Source organism: Numida meleagris, chromosome 4 (assembly GCF_002078875.1).
Source record: "Numida meleagris isolate 19003 breed g44 Domestic line chromosome 4, NumMel1.0, whole genome shotgun sequence".
NCBI classification, from domain to species: Eukaryota; Metazoa; Chordata; class Aves; order Galliformes; family Numididae; genus Numida; species Numida meleagris.
In genome coordinates this window covers 88,670,507-88,691,002 of record NC_034412.1, presented here as the reverse complement: position 1 = coordinate 88,691,002, position 20,496 = coordinate 88,670,507, and the positions used below count along the sequence as shown (strand labels likewise).

The following is a 20,496-nucleotide window of genomic DNA, read 5'->3' as shown; positions in this document are numbered from 1 at the left end:
TCAAATAGCATGGCTATTTTTGAGTTAAGATGGGTAAAAAACCATCCAGAATATAAAACGTGAACCCATTGTTAGTAAGAGCAGAGCCTTGTTTTGTATAAAGAATTAAAAAAAAAAAACACCCTTGTATCTGTACAAATTTATTAAATGCATAAAATAGGAAGTAAAAATAGAAGATGTGTTCAAGGCTCAGTGAATTGCAGCTGTTCTTAACTGCGAAACTCTTACAATAGCAATCCTGATGGTCTTAATTATAGTGATGCTAGTGAACATTGCTGCAATTGAAAAAGTTCCTAATTAACACGGGATCTTATTTCAAGGCAGCATTGAAAGAATTGAAGATCTTCATGGAAAATAAATGTTCTGAAAATTTACGTTTTAATGGCATTGCACTTTCTGACAAAAACTTGTCAATTTTGGGTTTTTCCCCAATAGAATTTTTTGAACTCATATCCAAAGCTCAAAGTAACAGAGCAGATGACCAACGTGGACTGCTAAGGAAAGAAGACCTTATTCTTCCTGACTTTCTTCGTTTACCACCCACTGGACCAGAACCATCCTCATCTACTCCAGCAGGCCCTAAAGGCCTCAGCAGGCAAGTTTCAAAAAATGATGAGAAGGATGGATGTACGTCACCAAGTGGAAAACAGGAGCCCATACAAAACTACAGTGAAAATTCAGTTAAGAAAATGGCTTATTCAGAAAATAAACATAAAACTGCTTTGGCAGCACTCCACAGTCAGAAGAGTTTCAGTGTTCCTTTTAATACTACATTGTCTCCAATTCCACATGCACACGAAAACAATGCAACGATATGGAAAAGGCAGTCAAGAGAATTACAAGCTGAAGGCATACAGATGATAGACGATGAGAATGTGGCAGACTTGACTCTTGTTGCTGAAGGAGATATTAGTAGCCCTAACAGCACTTTGCTACCACCGCCACCACCACCACAACCGTCAGACGTCAGTAAACTCACAGAAGCCAACTATCCACCCCCAACTCCTTTTGCAGGTAATCAGGAAAAATCTGGATATCAAAGATCCAATTCAGGTATTTCTAGATTTTAATAGTTTTTCCTTTTATTTTTATGTAAAACTACTTTTCCTTGGCACTGCTAATCAGTATTTGAACCCATTAAAACAAGAAAGAAAATTCTCTTTGCACCTTAGTTTCTCCTTTTTTTTCCAAAAAAGATTTTCTTTGCCTTAGTCTGTCCTAAGTGTAGTATTTCTTGTTGCCTTTAAAAATGTGCATTTGTTTGGATTTGGCACGTAGCCGAAAATTGACACGTGCATACAAACTTTTAAAATACCTCCATCTGCTATAATTATATTCTTCTTTACCCAAGGAATACAAAGCAGATTATCAGCATTTTGGGCTGCATAACACTGTTACACTGCTGCATTCCAGATTTTCTGATCCATTTGTCATAATGAGGTACACGATTAGGGTTCGGAAGTTTAAATGCTTTGGAAGGATCCCTAATTACATTCTGGAAATTTCAGGATTGTATATGATTAAAATCTGAAATAGATAAATCTTAATTTATAAAACAACTCTAATAGAATTGGATATTTTTAGTCAGAAATAAAAATTTCACATTTTTTTAACTCATATTTTGCTACCCAGGGAAATAGGCTATGTCTATCACACTTCCCCTCAGGACAGTCACAGCAAAATAGCTCTATTAGAGTATAATAAATATGTACCTTTTTTTCAGGATGTAAGTTTCATGATCTAGCAATATCACAGAGCAATATTAGCCCAAGGCTGAAATATGAAATTTCATTACAAACATAGACTCCATTTATTACTGCTATTACCAGAAACAAGACTATGGGTGTTTTAACACTGACATTTTACAGTCATTGTACTGTACATTTTGATGTAAAATATAAGAAGAGATATCCGTGCTACATTTATTTTTGATGTTTCACAAACATATGGTGCCATAATTTGTATGATCACATATTTCTTTGTGATGTGGGAATATACATTTTAATTATTTATCTTTTTACACAGAGTATTTGATACTGTTCTTTATCTGTATGGTTGATGATTTGTAAATACTTCTTTGATTGTTGGATGCTTATAAATGGCAATGCAAATTATTTCATCCTCTTGGTATTTGAAACAACAAATTCCTTTGTTAGTAGTATTTGAGAAATGTTCTATAAGCGCTACCAATTAATTTCTGAAACTGAGTATTGAACAGACTTGTAAACAGTGCCTACAAATACAAAACCAGAAAATGTACTTCAGACCTATTGATGTGTATATGCGTAGATATGTGTTGGTGTCTTTCTGGTAATGTGATGAGTGTACAACATAGGTATCAATTTGCATTATTTTTCAGTGAGAATTGTTTTAAAAAAACCATTTGCACTTAAAAAAAAAACTTCATGAATTTACAGTATTTTAATGCATGCCATACATTTCTGTGTAACCACTGAACTGTAGCTTTCCCTTTTCCCACTTTCTACTTTTTACTTTGTAGAAATCTTTGTGTAGTTTTCACATGTATTTTGTATCTTTGTTCTCTCAGGAGTAATAAATTATAGACCTAGTTATGCAAACTGGTTTTAAGCTTTGATTTTCTTCATTATTTAAAAAACGGTTCTCTTAGTCCTGGATTAAGAATTATGATTGAAATTGTCTTCTAATAAAGAAAACCAGATCAATTGATATGAACTAGCAATTGCCATGAGACAAAGTAGACAAACATAATATTTGTTAATAATTTAAATATCAAAGGCTGTCTTGAGATGCTGATGGAGGTCACATGTTAAATCCAGAGCATTTACACGTGCACCACAAGGCAGCTAAGAGAGATTTCTTTTAAATGAGTCTTGACAGGAACTCCTGAAAGGAGAGTCTCTTCTGTCTTTGGGTTCTTGGGCTAAACTTTATATTCATTACTTTTCTTCTTATTTTAAACTCAAGCATTTCTTCCCGTGTCTTTCAGAAATGAACTGCTGATCTCAGTTCATTTGATGTGGAGTGACCAATATAGCAACCTCTTTATTTGGTAGTTGTGGGTAAGAAATGAAGGATTGAATGGATGCTGGAGATTTAATGGTTCTTGTTCTCAGAGATGAGTCCTACATAACAGTACCGTGAAGCCTAATTTAAAAAAAAATGTATATATGTGCTTCTGAGAAGCTTGTGGTACTGTTACCTAGGCCTCCTTGTGTTCTGGGCGCTGAGAATGCCCTGTTCCCACAAGCGACTGTATTCCCACATAGCTGTGGGCCTCCATGAAATATAATGAAGTAGTTTATGTCCTGTTGCATTTCCCCTTTAAAAATCATTCAGGCTTTTCCACAATAAATAGCGACTATCCTACATATTTAATTATTTTAGGATTTCATTTACAAATCTGAAATTTCATGTGTTCCACCTGGTATGCTCTACTTTCTCTGGTGATTGTGTTCTGTTTTTTCTGCCATAGTCACCTGAGACCTTTAAGTAATCAAATGAAGTAGTTTTGCAAAACTAAAATCTTAAAATCTTTGTTTCTCAGTATTGTGACAAACTTTTTTTTTTTTTTGAGGAATAAAAAAAATGTAAATTATGGAAAACACCTTTCTTCTCTCTTACAATCTCAGCGCATACACTAACTCTATTTTACACTACTCTCACTGTTTTACAGGAACTGTAATCTACAAAAAAACTCTGAATTTATGGAAAGTTTTCTGTTTTTGTGATTTCATGGAGTTTGCATGGAAAGACTATTAAATGATGAATAGTAATCACAATAAAGAATGCCAGAAACCATCTCCAGTCAATAATTTTTAAAAGGACTAAATCATTTATAATGGGTGCTTTTTTAAGTGCTTTAATGGTTATCCACTCTTAATCTCCTATCAATGGAAAATGTTTTTGATTGGCTTATTACATTAAAATGGTAGGAGTAAATGAAAAAGAGTGACCACCTAATTTGAAGTGGCTTCATTTCAAATTGATATGGCATGCATGTTTGCACTATATGTATGCATGTCAGGTTTGTACCTGCAGGGAAGGGGCTGGGGTGTGTAAAGCAGCCCCTTGTGCACAAGTGTTGGGTTGGGGACAGTTGGATGACCCTAGACTGGTGGTGCAAAACCAGGCCAGTAGCCGTGAGTGTTTCTCTGTAAGGGGGAACTCTTGAGGAGTCTTCATTTGAAGATCAGGAAGGCAAAGTGAATGATAGAAAACAGACAAAGTAGAGTTGCAGTGCTCTGAAATTTGAGAATAATTTTTCAAACACTTCTTAATGCTAAATAAGTAGAACAAGTGTTACTGTAGTATTATGTAGCTGTGAAGTACATATTACCAAATCAGTTTGCAGCACAAAAATTGTTCCTAATTCTAGTTGTGTTTCTCAGCGAGAGAAAATTTCTTTACTTTTGAATAAGCCTACTAGTTCTGGGAAATTTCCCTCTTCAAAATGTAGGGCTTTCTAGATAGGAAAATTACTTCTGAAATACACTTAATGCTTCTACATATAATGTTGCTGATATCCGACTGTAGAAGAAATAATTATTGTGGGGTGTAATTGTCTTGAAGTGATGCATTTCTTTCTGAAAGTGTTAAATTACTGATTTAATCTCTGTAAGTTTAATTTTTTTAAATTGCGTGGTATAGTCCAGGTACTTTAAATGTTGTCCTCCATATCCATCAGTTTTCCCCAGGTAGTTAGGCACGTTCCCTATCCAGGTGAGAAAAATGCTTAAGATGAAGTTACAGTTAGAATTGCCTTCCGATTTGGAAGGTGATAGAGTCGGTGGAGCAATTCAAACGAATAAAGAATTTATTTAAAAATCCCTGTGTAGATACAAAATGGATTTTTGAATAACGTCATTGGGGTAATGTCACTGAGAAGCGTCTGGACAATGCTCTCAGATAGTCTCATTTTTGGGTGGTGGTCCTGTGAGGAGCCAGAAGTTGGGACTCAATGATCCTAATGGGTCCCTTCCAACTCAGGATGTTCTATGACTCTAAGAAGATAAAGAGCCAGCCAGGAGAAGCAAAAACAGAGTAAGCTCTGTGCAGTAATACTTAAATAGTATGGATTTGTAAGATAAAGGATAGATATGATTGGAAACAGTTATTTAATTTGTTCTGAAGATACTGCTTGTTTCTGAAATAAATGAGCAGTATCATCTTCAAAATTAACTCACTTCTTTTCTTATTGGAAAGAGCTCTGAGAAGCAGGATGGTTATTACCAGTGCTAGGATTCTTCTCTTTCAAAGCTGATGCAGAAATAGAATGCTGGGTGGACTCTCAGCCTGGGGCTGGCTATTGTTCCCAGTGTCAAAAAAAAAAGAATCCCGACTGCTCTTCTTCATTATTCACAGAAAGGATGCAGGGACACCATAATGCAGGAATAGCAATCAGATGATAGAAGCTGGATTTCTGGGACTTTGACTTTTTGTCTACTAAACTTTTCAGCTTTAGGGGTAATAAATTCCAAGTGCAATCAACTTCGTGATGGTTAAGGAGATTAAAAACTCACACATATATCTTCAAGAAGAATGCAAAGTAAGCTTCTTTTTGTAATAAATTCTGTAATACTGTATGTAACTGATATTTTGCTTAACTCCTTAATTCATGTGGCATATTTTAGAGAAAATCCAGCGATGTTTCCTCTGTAAATCAAGATAAGCACATAAGTGAAAACATACAAGGAAAAAAGAAGGAAGGGATTATAATTAAAAAATGTAAAATTAGCGTAAATAATTATTTCTAACAGAGGTTGTTGTCCAGCAGTTACTTATATCCTTACTGGTTATGTGTAATTTTATTGAAGATAATTGGATTTTGGATCAATATAAAGATGTACTCATGTGGAGACGGGGGATCCAGGAATGCTAAGGGCAGAATCTGTTAATCTCCTTTTAATCAGAGCATGATTAAATGGGAGAATTACACATAGTACATGACAGAGATCAGTGATAAACAAAGGAGAAGGAGAATTATGTTGAGTAGACAACTGGGAAGTGAGGAAGGCCTTGAGGGATAATTATTTGAAATGCAAGCTCATTTGAGTCAAACAGCACAATACACATTGTAGAAGGAATTAGCAAATTATCTTGCTGATTGGATAAAAAATTGCAACCTCTCTTTGAACCAAAGGCACACAGGCTGAAACCAGATCTATTCAAAAGCATAACTTACATTTGGACAGTGAAATGAACTCAGAAACTATTGGTTGAAGTTTAACTGGTAGCCCTGCTGAACCACATCTTAGAATCTCTTAACTGAAAAATAACATGACAAATGGCAGATTAAATTGACCGATCCGTGTTGTTCAGTCCACTATTTCCCAATGTATTACTCTCAGCAACAATTAAACTGACTCGTAAAAAGAACTGATGGAAAAGCAAAATGAACATTAACAATAACCGCTGGAAGATCGAAAGGAGGGATGAATATTGGTAGACTTCTGCAGAGATGTTTTGCCATGTCACGCTTGGAAAACATTCAGTTGAGAATTATTTCAGTTTTAGCAGTGGAGAAGCAGAAAGTTCACACTGCCCGGAGATACAGAGGGCTTGTAGGGCAGTCTGGTTTGGAATTCAGAGCTTTTCATTTTATTTCATCTCAGACTGTCCCTGGCCTTGAAGTGATGTGTGGAGGTGCCTACCACTGCTGTTGTAGCCATGTCAGATCAGTGAACACCGTGTGCCTTGTTTCCTTTCTTCATTATGTGCATCGTTGTGAGGTGGCAGTCATACCAGCTCCCTCTTCTGTGTCATGCTCGGATTTTGTCTTTCCAAATAATGCCTTCTGCTTTGGTCATCTTATGAATTCTTTTGAGATGAGAGCAGTGAAAGGATTTTTGTCCAACCTGTGTTTCTAAACTTAATGCTGCAAAAGTATTCCAGAACTTTCCAGTACAAAAGTAAATAGAGGACTAATGCAGAATGTGGCTACTTGGTAGGATAATCTGTTTCCTAGCTTGATGCCATCATTGTTTGGGAGTCAGATTTCAACGCACCAGGCACATGATGCAGTTGTTGTTTTATCATGAAATACAGCTTATTAAGTCAAATTTCCTTTGGAAACATTGAGCGAAAACTAGTAGTTAGGAACATTTATATTAGATCCCATTTCTCCTCAGGGATATGGCAGTTAAGAGATGAAGGAAATTTTTGAAGGGAATTTAACCTGCAGAATTCTAAATGTAAAGTATTCTCCTCCCTTCAGAGGCATGAATCACTTGACAAACTTTGAAAAAAAAAAATGCTTACAGTGGTAACAGTACATCAACCAGCGTGGAAGTCATTTTTCCACCACTTAAAAGAATCCACGTCTGGGAAGCCTAGCATTTTGAAGCACCATTTCACAAAAGTTCAGAACAAGAAGAGAGTGCCATTTCCCAGAGTGAAACTGCCCAAGTGCATGCAGCTGAAGGAAAAGGGTTGCTCATACTGAAATACTTCTAGCACATGGAGGGGAACGCCTCCTGCAGAAATGACCACCACAAAGCTCCTTATCGAGTCTTATGGAAAAAAAAATATCTCTGAGCCAGCACGTGATTGCCTTAGGACAATTGTACCGAGCGAGGGATGAGAGCAGTATCTGCCCAGACTCCCGAATTACAGAACGCACTGCAGTCTTTGAATTTGGATCTGTCATTTGAAAATGACTAATGCCGTTTGTTGGTGGTATGGTTGTTAGTATGCTTCCAATAATAGTTCTTGAAAACTTTGGTGATTTCTTTTCACAAGAGTTATATGTGTTGCGAAATACTTCAAGCAGATTATCTGTTACAAGTCATCACAGAACCATTAAACGAGCTCTTTATATTTAGCTGAAAATCCGATCCTCTCTCTGTAATGTTAGAAGTTGAATGTCTGGGAACAGAAATCAGAATATCCCTTTTTATCTTTCAGTAGAACTGAGAGCTATCTATACAGTAAAAGGTTTTGACAAGAATAATAGGATTTCAGCAAAGCTAGAATGTGAAGTGAAATGATGCATCTATGTGGAATAGGTGTCTATATGGAAATGGGATTGGAACAGTATTTAACATTCCATCATATATGAAATTCACTAAGTATGGACTGGAATATGAAGTACACAGAGCTCGCCTCTCACAGTGAAACTTAAACAACTGCTTATATTTATTTTTTTAAAAATGATGTGAGTGGAACTTAGTTCTAATACTGATCACTTAAAGGTGCTGAACTTCAGATCTGATCTAAATTATCCTTTAAGAAGTCATTCATAACTAGAAAATTTGGCACCTTGATTATAATTGGACCTAATAACTGCAGCACAGAAATATTGTCAACATTTGCATCACATCCATTGGAAGATGTGGGTGAACCTATAAATCCTGACATCTCCATTGGAGTTCTGTTTTTTTTGATCCTATTGTCTCCATTTGATAGTTAATGCTGTTTCAGAAATTTCCACATTTCTTGTGATCTCATCTTTGCCTGGAACTTGGCCAGATGCTCCATTGGTGTTAAACTACTTGGAAGGCAATGTCTTCCAGTATCTTGCTTAGATTTTACTTAGATCACGAGGATTCTTTTATGCAGAAGAACAAGAACACCCTTTGTCTGCATCCATAGAAGCAGAGGCAGGTTTTCCATAACCATAATGTTAAAATCAGACAGCTTTAAACCTAAATGTCAGGAAAAGAGAAATATTGGTAATGGAGATCAGGAGATCAGCCAAAATGCTTCTCGATCATTAACCTTTTGAAAAATGTAGACCTAAATGCAGGTCTCCAGTTTAGCAGCTTTAAACCAGCTGGAACATATTACCAGGATCAAATGCACAAGTGCTTAGCAGTGGAGCCGAAGATTACCGATAGATGGGATTTTGCTATTGCAGTCATATTGGAAATCGGTCTGTGCAACTAATGCTGTAAGAGCTGGATTCTATCCCTTCTGAAGCTAGGTGAAGTGTCTGGCAAATTATATTCAGGAAGATGTAATGCAAATCCTGACGAGCTTTTATTACTTGTGCTAAGTGGCCTTACTTCCTTTGTAAATGTTTTGATTTGAAAAATTAGGGAAAAAAGCATGTTAGTACTTTTCCAGTGTAGCGCTACTCTTGAAATCACCTTCCTGTTTGGCATAGATGAGCCAAGAGCTTTTCTACCCTGCCAGGAAAAGAGAAATCGTCTTCACAATATTATCCCTCAGTAGTTCTACATTCTTCTGAACCAGTATTTCAGATAAGGCCCTGTGTGTTTTCTTCCCAGCTCTGGTAGTGATTTATTAGATTCTTCAATGGCTGCTGATAAAGCCATTAGTTAAAAAAAAACTGCTCCTAATACAAGCTTATTCCTCATCAGATGAGCTTATGCCTTGTGAAACCCAAGAGCTAGCATTGGCCTGATTTGTGCTTTGTTCCCAGTAGGCAACTTGAAAGCCCGGTTGCTCCATGTAACACTGTAAGCCTTCTGTGGCATTTCTTATCTGCAGTTGTTGAAAGACCTAGCAACCAAAGAAGTACAGTAACACTTACGCCTTCCGTAGTGTTCCTCAGCATGAGTTTCCAGAGATGTTTCCTGAGCCCTGTGAATGCCAGCTGGCCTTTGTAGAAACCTTCAGTTTGGTTAAAGGCGACAGAGCTTTGGTACCTTACCACATCATCACAGTTCTTGCTCTGCATTACGTTTAGTAGGATGTATTCTTAATAATAAAATTATGAGATGACTCATGCTCACTCAGTGCAAACTATTTGTTGTGATTCATCATTAGTACAGCTTTTTAGAAATGAGTATCCCTTCTAAAACAACATAAAAAGAGAGTCAGAGATTTCCTCAAAGGGTATGGAACGGTAGATTAAAAAGATCCAGATCACCAAGCATTACAGCTCTGTAAGATAAACATTTAAGAGTACAAGAATAGCATTTTACACCACAGCTATGAAAGCAGCAGTTAGAGTTAAGCTGATGTTCAATTTGCTGTATGAAGAAGTAAGCATGAAATGTTGATATAGTCCCATTACAGTTTAGCTGTAATTGTGTAGGTTGGAATCATGCTGGGCTAACAGGCCTGACAAAGCTTTTTGCCTTCTCTCTGCTGTTTCGTGGCTGATTTGTTTGGAATCTGATCTAATTTCTCTAGATGTGAAAAACAAGCACTACTGATGTGGAATATCCGACTTGTTACTGGAGGGGGCTGCACTTGCTAAAACACTATCATAATATTGTATTACTTAGAATTCTAACTTATTTTCATTAAATAAGAAGTTTTAATCCTTGAGAAGGCCCTGTACTAATTTGATTGAAACAATATGAAATTGCTTTTTTTTCCTTTTCATTTTCCTCTTTCTCCATGTCAAAAAGTTCTCAACAAAGATGATTACATTCATAATTATTAGTTAATTATTTTCCTAACAAAAACAGTATACGGATCTCTTTATGGAACAAACACAGAAGATTTCAAAGCCAGCTTTGTCATTTAATCACCTAGTTGATACTCTGAAACATTAAATCATCCTAAATCTATTAGAGAAAGATTAACCACTAGCCAAATAAAATGGTATCTCAGCAGGGCTCTGGTGTTAGAGGCCAATTCAAACAAGGAGCATCTCCCTTTCTGCCCCACTGGAAGATCTGTATCCTCCTCCTTCACGTTTGGTTTTACTCGTGTGAGAGTTTTGTTCTAGAGGTGTAGAAATTTGCACCAAATAGTTATTTTTTAATGGAGTTATGCTAAATAATGCTAAATTAAGGCAGATCTATATTGGCATTACACGTGCCTTTGAGATCTACTGTTCAGTTGCTTGCTTGATACTTCAGGAGGTCTCCATGTTCCTAGATAGAATTACAGAATGGCTTGTGTTGGAAAGGACATCAAAGATGATTCAGTTCCAACCCCCCTGCCATGGACAAGGTTGCCAACCACTGGGTCAGGCGCTGGATCGGGTTGACCAGGGCCTCATCCAATGTGGCCTTGACACCTCTAGTAATGGAGTACCCACAGCTTGTGATGGGGCAGAGGAACTTCTCAGCTGCTGATCTACCTTTAGGACCTCAGAGGAGGTTGCTGATGGAAATTGCTAAAACCCAGAAGATACATAACTCTTCTGTTTTGTGTTGTTTTTTTTATTTCATTTCTTTCTAATTCTTCTATCAGGTGCAAACCACAAAAAGAGAAAAGATTCACAGGGGACTTCAGGGAACCCTGGTGAGCAGACGTCTCTCAAAACAAAGACCAGCAGAAGCATTAATCCTGCAGGTGTGAGGGAGAGCCTCGGTAAAGAACTGCCTGTGAACAGGATTATTGATGTGGATGGGGTCAAACTGGATGACACCGGAACACACTCCTGCGATGACTCTGAAGGGAACCTCAGTTTTGAAGGTTACATCTCTGAACTGAGATCCTGCCAAGGGAGGATGAGAACTGGAGTTTATAGGACATCAGACCTTCCATCTCTGATTGCTGTCAAGAGTGAGAAGAGTAAGGGCACTGAGAATCAGTATAAAGCTACTTTTGTTTAAAGTCTCTGCTTTTAATTAAGAGCTCTGGTATTTTTGCCTGGCATCAGCAGCAATGGGGATATGCCTTAGGGACATGTTTCTGCGAGTTTTAAGCTGTTTTCAGTACCCGTTGCCTTCAATGAGCCTGCCAGACAGTCTGTTCTGATATGAGTTAGAACCTGTAGAATGAGAAAAAGGTATTTAAATGAAAGTATTCAACTATTTGTTTTTGTTCTCATACTGTTTATATATCATCTTCCCTGTCATGTTTCTGTTGCACAGTGCAATTAACATAATGATTTCCCACCCCTACCCTTCTTGTCTTTAATAAAGACAAACTCACTTTAAATTCCCCTACCCAAACTTTTTATTTAAGATGATTTCACTTTAATGTTCTAATGTTATCCTGCTCTACGGGATCCCCTGTGTGCTCGGAGACATTTGAAGTAGAAGTAAAATCAGTTACTGGTGTAAAAAGATCATGATTTTGTCTAGTGGATTATCTGGCTGGATGTATGCAATAAGACCTTTCTTACACAAAAAATAAAGAAGAGGTCTGAATTTCCTGTGCTGGGGATAAATAACATGTGCTCCTGTAGCCAACACTGGTGATGTTCCCATAGCAGAAATGTATGTACTGATCACACAGTGGTGGGAGGGCCATCCAGGTCCCTACTGAGCAATGCTCTTGGTAACTTGGCTTTGGGAGAAGGTGGACTTTTTCTGCTTTTTCAGTAGGCAGTTAACTGCCACTCATTCTTCTTGTCTTTAATGCTTTCAGTTCATCTTCTAGCCTTAGGCAGTTTTGAGAAAGAAAAGATATTACTGAGCCTGTTGCTTTCCCACATTCTTCTTCTCCTCTTTTCCCATTTCTTCAGAAGAGGTTATGAGTCTGGACAAGCAAGAGGGTACATGGAAAGTGCTGGATCTCTGGTCATCTCTAAAAGAATATTGCGTGTATACACTGAGATCTTCTGGTGGTTCACTGCTTTGAAATTATTTTGGAATTCAGAAAGTCACATTGCATAGCTCCTGGGCTGCAGTGCCACACAAGGAGGCATTACTGTGATAATTCATTAACTTCTTTTTCTTTGCTCCCGTCTTGCTAAGACCTACCAAGGATTGTGAAGTTTCTGAATAGCAGAGAATAATGGAGACTGTTACTCAGATCCTTAAACTCAACTCTGTAATATAAGAGCTACATAGAATTTTACAACAGTAAAGTATGATTCTTATGGCTTTAAATACACTAATACTAAATACTCCAATGATATAAACGGACATAGCACCCGTTAGCTTTAAAACTTCAATTCTTTTTTCCCTAAAGAGCAATTTTGTGCTTGTTGTGGAGGGAAACCCTCATTAACGTTAGGCTCAATGCGGCGTGTGGCTGGCTGAAGGATGATACGAGCTATGAGAATAGCTGCTATTTTAAAAACTTGCAAGATTAAAACCAGCTTGAGAGCCAAATCACAGTGGTGTAACAATGTTGGATACTAAGGGAATTCGCAATAGCATTGTGAGGCTGTCAGTGCTTGATGGTATCTGAATATTCTTTCTCATGGCAGTGAATGAAACGAGCTGGTTACCCGAGCCCAGTTCCCAGTGCGGCCAGGTATCCGTGCCAGGGAAGCATAGCTGGCAGCAACCAAAGTCAGGGTGGGAGTGAGTGAACAGGCTCGGTAGCTGATGCAACCATCCCACGGCGTGATGGGCTGAGCTGCCAGCAGAGCCATAGCGCAGTGAGTGCAGGTTGGCTTTGTGAGACCTGAGGATAAAGGAGTAAAGGGGGAGTGCTGCTCAACTGTACTGTTTGCTCCTTTTGGTCGGTAGGGTAGGTTGCATCCTATTGTCCTGTATATCATCCTGTAAAACAGCAGTGGTAGCACAGTGATTATGAGAAAATGTTTAAAATTTACAACCCATTTTTAAAATGGTTTTCCCATGTTTGTTTCTTCTTATTGTTTTGGTAGCATGTTGCTAATAATTGCTTGTGATATAGGCCGTTTGTTTGCATAGACAGGTTTTCCTGTCTTCCAGCAAATCAGTAGCTTTGCTCTAATCAAGACCAGCGTGAAACCATTAAAGCCAAGAGAGGGCTTGGTGACATGTGACACATTTTGCACTTTTTGTGTGTTTTGGAAAATTGAATCCTGACGTCATACAGATAAAAACCTGAAACTCAGACACACTAATTAATCTCTTTTAATTAAACACTTCTTTAATCTCCAATCAATATTTTAGATGAAACAATCTGTGCGTTTACTTGAGTGACAATTGCTGATCAGTACAGAATTCTTCAACTGTAAAAAGAGACAGCTGAAGGGTGAGGTAAGGGAGTCCCAAAACTCTTGAGTGCCATGAGAAGGGTGATTAGGGACAGATATTCTCTTCTAAGACGAGAGCTAGGGACCATTCACTAGTAGAAACCAGCTTCGGCTCCAAGAGGTGGTTCTTCATCCCTGGGTATGAGACTGGTGAACCTCTTTGTAACCCCAAGGTACAGTGGGAAGGGAGGAGTTCTACAAGGGCAAATGGTTGAAAGAGACCTACAAGGGTTACCAAACAGGCAAAGAGCATGGGATCCAAGAGACCTCATGAGCTTGAAACCCTTCTGCTTGAGGTGGGCAGCTGCATATGCAGGGCTCGGGTGGGCACAGCTCAAGAGCACTTGGTTACCCACCCTTTGAGCCAACTTAACTGCTAGAACTAGTTGGTTAAGTTAAGATAAAGGTACAAAATTACAGCATGGGGACAATGTATGTTCACCCATAGGAAAACAAACATTTATCGTTGTCCTTTCAGAACCTTTTGAGGACAGATCTTAAAAATTGGTCTCTATTTTCTTTCTGAAAGCTGCTGTGCTGAGGAAAAAGCAGACAAACAAAAAGGCTGTTTTTATATTCTGAATGCAGCAAACAGTGACTGTATTGAGGATTCAAAGGGAATGTGACAGCATGGAATAGTCATGCTGCTTGCAGAAAAGTGAAGGATGTGGAAGAATGGAGTTTTCGTTAACATAGGGAAAAATCTTGGCACAATGCCTGGAAATCCTATAAACAAGGGAACATGGGAAAAACCTTCATCCCTGCACTGCTATGCCAGCTATTGACTTATTGTTTAAAACAATGGCTTGTCAGGTGGGTCATGGAAATTCATTGCTTGGACTTATTAGCTCTCCTTTTCAATATCTGTCAGAAAAGCAAAACTGAGCCTGCAGGAATCAGCTGCTTCAGCTCATGGAGTTAACGAAAAAGGATGTGCGTGGCCTGTCTCCGGCTAATGTTGTCCTTGATTTTGCTAAGGATGTTGTCCAGGATTAATTACTACGTGACCTAAATCTAATAATATAATTTTATGTTGCCTCATTATCCTGTGATTTCCACTACTAATGATACCTACTTGCAATCAGAAAAGTAGGCCAACTTGAAGCACTCCTTGATAGCGTAATCTTTTCTCTTGCCAGTTATTTCCTAAAGATAATCAAGTTTTATGTGGCTTTATTTCCCTTTTATTTCTCCCAGCTTTCCCCTGTTGAATCACACTTGTAAAAAGAGTTATTCTTAAGCCCACAACAATACATACATGGAAAATTTGATGTTCCCATTCTTTTATGTGGATGTGGGAGATCCACTGATCAGAACTTGAACCACAAACTGTAATAAAGGCCAACTCCACTTAGAAAATACACTTAGAAAATCCTGCAGCATTCTAAATTTTATTTAGTATCCTAGTTCTCTCATATTTCACTTGTTGTCATGGCATCTGGGCTTCAAATTGAAGTGGTTTCAGCCTCACAGGCTCCACAGCAGCGACAGTCGTCTTGTTTATTGTTTTAAAGGCTCTGTGAAGAACAGAAAAAATACATTAGGCAAACTTGAAAAGGGACTTCCCCCTCAGGTTTACTATAGCAGTGCTCCTTGTCAAGAGATCTGTGATATAACAGATGTGCAAACTAAACCTCTGTGCAATTTATCTCCTGGGGACTGCGTGACAAATAATTGCTGTTTTATGAAGGCACATAAACAGGCTTTGCAAAGGGACTTTGCAAGAGATTTACTGCTCCGTGGGATGGAGCCAGTACCTGACTGCTCTATGCACTTTCTCATGGCCCTGAAAGTCTTCTCGGGGCTATTTCATGTCCTTCAGGGATGCCAGGTCCTTCTTGCACTACTTCTCTGCCTGAAGGATATGGTCTTATTTCTTGCATTTGCTACCATGTGCATTGTTTTATTCCTCCTCTTCTTTATGCCAGAATTTACTTTCTTACCAGAAAACAGCCAAAAGGAGTGGCTCAGCCAGTAGCCTCCTTGTCTCTTGGGCACAGACATATTTGTGAGCCTATTTATCACTGGTAGAAAGTGAAGGGGCAAGGGGGAATGCTTTTAAGCTAAAAGAGAGGAGATTTAGATTAGATGTTGGGGGAAGTTTTTCACTGAGAGGATGGTGAGGCACTGGCACAGGCTGCCCAGAGAAATTATGGCTGCTCCAGCCCTTGAAGTGTTCAAGGCCAGGTTGGATGGGGCCCTGGGCAACCTCATCTAGTGCTTGATTTAGTGGTTGGCAACCCTGCCCTTGGGTTTTGGCAGTGGTTGGCAACCACTTGCCCTTGACCTTTGAGGTCCCTTCCAACCCAAACTATTCTATGATGTTATGATTTTATTTTTTAGAAGTAGCCCTATTTTCACCACAAAACTGAAATCCTTGCTGTAGATGTTTCTCAGCTGTGGTGCTACTGCTCATACCAACTCCAACACAGCACTGGTAGTGAATACTGTCATTTGAAATTGTCTCTCCTAAGGTACTCTGTGGCTGGGAGCCCAGACGCGTGTGCGGTAGTGTACTGCTGCATCTGCAGTGCAAACACCCAGAGATGGATTTTCACCAGTTCTCAGAGGTTTTGGAATGTTTCCAGAGGCTCAGCTAGAGAAAACCCCAGCCCAACGGCAGGTCCCTTTCAATAGGTGCAAGAAGCCAAAACCGTTGCAAGCCCAAGCCACTCCTCAATCCCCACTGCAGCTCATTGTGCTGGGTTTAGAAACTGCTGTATTTTCTGCATCACCAGGCATATTTCCAAGCTCTGTGGGAATGTAGCAAGCCTGTGTGACAACAGGGCTGCTCTGTGGATGGTGTGGGTGTTTGCCCTGCAGCAAAAATGAGTGGCACATCCAAATACTTCTGTCATTGTTGGAGCAGCATCCCAAGATAAGCAATGTGGCATCAGGGTACTGAACAACTGGTGGGTTGGTGAGCCCTGAGCCAATGCCAATTAAAACACAAGAAAAACTTTCATCAATCTTACTAAAATCTTTCCTTTCTGTAGACCTACCATTATTTTTAGCCAGGTTCCTCTTCACTATTTTCAGAAGACTGTTATCTGTGGCACTGAGGGACATGGGTTAGTGGGCATGGTTGTGATGGGCCAGTGGGTGGACTAGATGACCTTAGTGGTCTTTTCCAACCTTAATGATTCTATGGTTCTATGATCTGCTGAGACGTACTGGATGACCACGTGTCTAGAGATCTTGCCTCTTTGCATTTTTCAAAATGTTAGCAAATCCAATGCATTACATGTAAACTATCGTGCTTTCTGAGTTGCTTGCATGGATGATTAGAAAATTGTTCATGTCTTTTTCATCTTAAGTGATTGTTCTGTTGTATAGGCTAAAAATGATCTTGTACAGAATTTGATTTGTACTCTTGTTTTATTTGTGGTTGTGAGTTTAAACTTCTATATAATGAATTTCTAATATGAAAACGCACATTGGACTAATTTCTCACACGTTGTATTTCCAAAGTTTTGAGAAATCCTGACTGCACAATGGTGTTTATAGTCTTAAGTGTGTCAAACTCATTTAAAATGTTTACTGTGTATTAATAAATAAATAATTTATACCACTGAAACTGATAGTGTTTGTTGACTTTTAATTTCAGTGTAAAGGGGAAAAATAGGATTCTTTTTTTCCAGTAGTTCACAGTGAAACATATCTAAATTATAACCAATTGTATTTATGAACTTTAATTGATGCATTTTACAAAAGGTGCATTTTGTCCCCATCAGTGTTTGTGGTGGAGTGTGGCTGGATCAGGCAGTAGCACAGAGGATGAAGGGGTGTAGAGCAAGCTCTTGTCCTCCAAGCTCAGCTGCTGGGACCTCCTGCCATTTGGACTTAGCACGCACTTATGTCAGAGCTGTAATGAAAGCATAAGACAACCTGAAAGCAGCCTGCATTTTATTAGAGTTTGCAAAGAAGTCTCCTTAAACCTGGCTTACATGAGAGAATTTATTTAAAAGAGAATTGTTAAGAATTTCTGCCAAATATTTATATACCTTCAAAATAGCTCATCTTTAGGAATTTAATAATAGTGCATTAGATTTTTAGCCTTTAATTAATTCCTTTTGCTCTCTTCTAGCAACACAAAGGGATTGCAATCCTGAGGCAAAGCAGCAGCTGCATGTTTTCCAGATACAGAGTAATCCCCCTCTGGCTGCCCTTCTGCAAGAACCAGGGTTGCCCAGCTCTGCAGTTTCTGCATGGGATGATGCACCCAAACATTTCTGAACCTGCAGCAGGCACTGCTGAAATAAATGAATGCTCTATCTACCAGGCAGCAAGAGTGGAACAACCTGGGGCCCAGCAGGTCAGTGTCTGTGCACACTAACCTGAATCAGTGATGTAATGATTCTTAAATGGTTCCCGTCTCATTCATCACTCTCGTCATTTGTGCTTTGAACACTGCCAGAGCAAGGAGCGGTGCAGAAATTTGGGTGCCAACAGTAGAAAATAATGACTGATGGGGATGAAACATAATTCTTCCAAGTCTGTGCCAACACTGCATTATCCCCATGACAATCTCATACTAGTTTTCAGTGATGATGCTGAATCTCTCCCCTGTACATACACAGTTAAAACAAGAGCACAAGTGCCTACAGCTCACATCAGGTATTCTTAAATACTTGGTGTCTGCTTTTCCAGGACACACTCACCTCCATTTTAGTTGATTTCCCTGCATTCATCTTTCCTGACAGTCTCAAAACAGTATATAACTTAGTTATTATACAACTTCAAGCCTCAATTCTCGAGAAGGTTGATAAAGCAATGTAAGGCCAGCTGTAAATTCATCTAATTTAAGATAATCCCTTGGAGTAGAGTAATCTTAAGTCAGGGCACAGAAATGAAGCTAATGTCTATCCCCGTTTCTGAGAGAGAGCCAGGGTCCCTCTTAATGATTTGAGCATTTCCTGGAAAGACGAAAATACGTGATAAGAGGAAACTACCCTTTAATTACTATTCTCCTCTATTTATAGACATGCACAAACATACCTTTCAGTAACTATACTTGCTATTTTATGAATGACATGAGCTCAAATATCAAAAATATCCACATAACTTCCACCTCTTTCACAACTTCAGAATTTCCAGAGCCAGTCCTACAACTAGGATGAAGCAATTCCTGGCTGAGATCAGCCCTCTGTATGCAAAGCAGTTGGCTGGAACTTATTTGCAACCAGGAGATAATTGGTGACGGTGGGCACATATCTTTGATCTTGTCCTTGCTAATTTAAGCGTTAAGTAAAATGTGTGCACTTACTAGAAAACCCAGCACAACATGTGGCACAGTTGCATTCTCTTGGGGATGGCGTGAAAGCACAGGCATGCATGTGCCAGTCTTCCCTTTGGAATCTGCATGATGGCCAAAGTAGCCACCACAAGACCGACACCATAGCAGCATCCTGAAGAATGCTGATTTTTCCATTGCATCTTGTCTGTTTATCTTCCTGCTGCAAAGACACGGATAGAAAAATATGAAGATTTGCAGCCATTTGCTACAAAGATACAGCTAACATCTGCCATAGCCTATAGAGTCATAGAATCACAGAATATCCCGAGTTAGAAGTGACCCACAAGGATCATCCACTGAGTCCAGCTCCTGGCTCCACACACCACCACAGAAACCCAAACCCAATGTCTGAGGGCGGTGTCCAAATGCTCCTTAAGTTCCGGCAGCTCGGGGGGCCATGCCCGCTGCCCTGGGCAGCCTGTTCCATGCCCACCGCCCTCTGGTGCAGACCCTTTCCCTAACCCCCAGCTGCACCTTCCCTGACACAGCTCCATGCCGTTCCCTCGGGCCTTGTCGCTGTCACAGAGAGCAGAGCTCAGCGCTGCCCCTCCGCTCGCTGTGAGGAGCTGCAGCCGCCATGAGGCCTCCCCTCAGCTCCTCTGCTCTGGGCTGAACAAACTGTGGGCCCTCAGCTGCTCCACATATACCTTGCCCTCCAGACCCTTCTCCATCTTTGTAGACCTCCTCTGGATGTTCTCTGATAGTTTTATGTCCTTCTTAAATTGTGGTGCTCAAAACTCCACAGTGCTTGAGGTCTAATTTGTTGCTATAAGACACAAAGCTCCTTGCTAGGTACCTGCAAAACTAACAGGACTGGGCCATGTGTGAACAAAAGTCCAGTTAAATTCAAAGTAATCCTAACAGAGCTGATCTGATTGAGATCATGTCCCTGGATGTAATGAATAATTTGTTTCACCCTGGAGTTAAAGCATATATTTGGAAGGGTGACTTGTAACTTACATTTCATTCTTCTGTATTTTCTAGATCTCCATTGCTTGTAATGGGAGCCCTCAGTGCCTGCCTCAGATGTAGATGCATATGCAGCATGTCTCTGATGGTGGGGTGAATCTGATCTGCCAGTTTCTCCTGATGGGTGAACAATGTAAGTCAATGACAGCTCAGATTGTTTCTGCAGCAATTACACAGAGTGGCAATTACATTTCTGCAGCAATTACAAGGAGTGGCACAGAGTTACAGGGAAATGAGGGGAAAAAAGAGAGGAAACAGCAGAGACATTAACCACATTGTGCAGTCCCTAGCCCAGACCAACTCTTGGGGCTAGCAGTGAGCAGTACACAAATTGTTTCTGAAGTTGGGATTTGTGCAGTGCAGAAGGGGCTGCTTACTGGCAGCGACTCCAGTTTTGTCATTGCACACCTCTCCCTGCCTTATGTTTGGGCCTTCTAGGCTTTGTCAGGGACAGAATCCCTATTGC

General features: G+C 39.4%; 1 protein-coding gene and 1 long non-coding RNA gene across 6 annotated transcripts in view; one reads left to right on the top strand and one right to left on the bottom strand.

Annotated features, from left to right (window-relative positions):
* RGS12 (regulator of G protein signaling 12) overlaps window positions 1-17,342 on the top strand; it is an 86,835-nt gene extending 69,493 nt beyond the window's left edge. For 3 of the 5 annotated variants that reach the window (XM_021394883.1, XM_021394884.1, XM_021394889.1), the window contains 2 exons: window positions 436-1,053; window positions 11,095-17,342. In XM_021394883.1, coding sequence (XP_021250558.1) covers window positions 436-1,053; window positions 11,095-11,459 — 983 coding nt within the window. In that variant the 3' untranslated portion in view covers window positions 11,460-17,342. Of the gene's footprint in view, window positions 1-435; window positions 1,054-11,094 lie in introns of those variants that run through there. The other 2 variants (XM_021394885.1, XM_021394888.1) reach the window with 2 other exon arrangements.
* LOC110397899 lies at window positions 17,376-20,265 on the bottom strand. Its single transcript, XR_002438064.1, has 3 exons — window positions 20,022-20,265; window positions 19,032-19,221; window positions 17,376-17,630 (listed from the first exon to the last, which is right to left on the bottom strand). It is a non-coding gene; the product is annotated as an uncharacterized LOC110397899 (long non-coding RNA).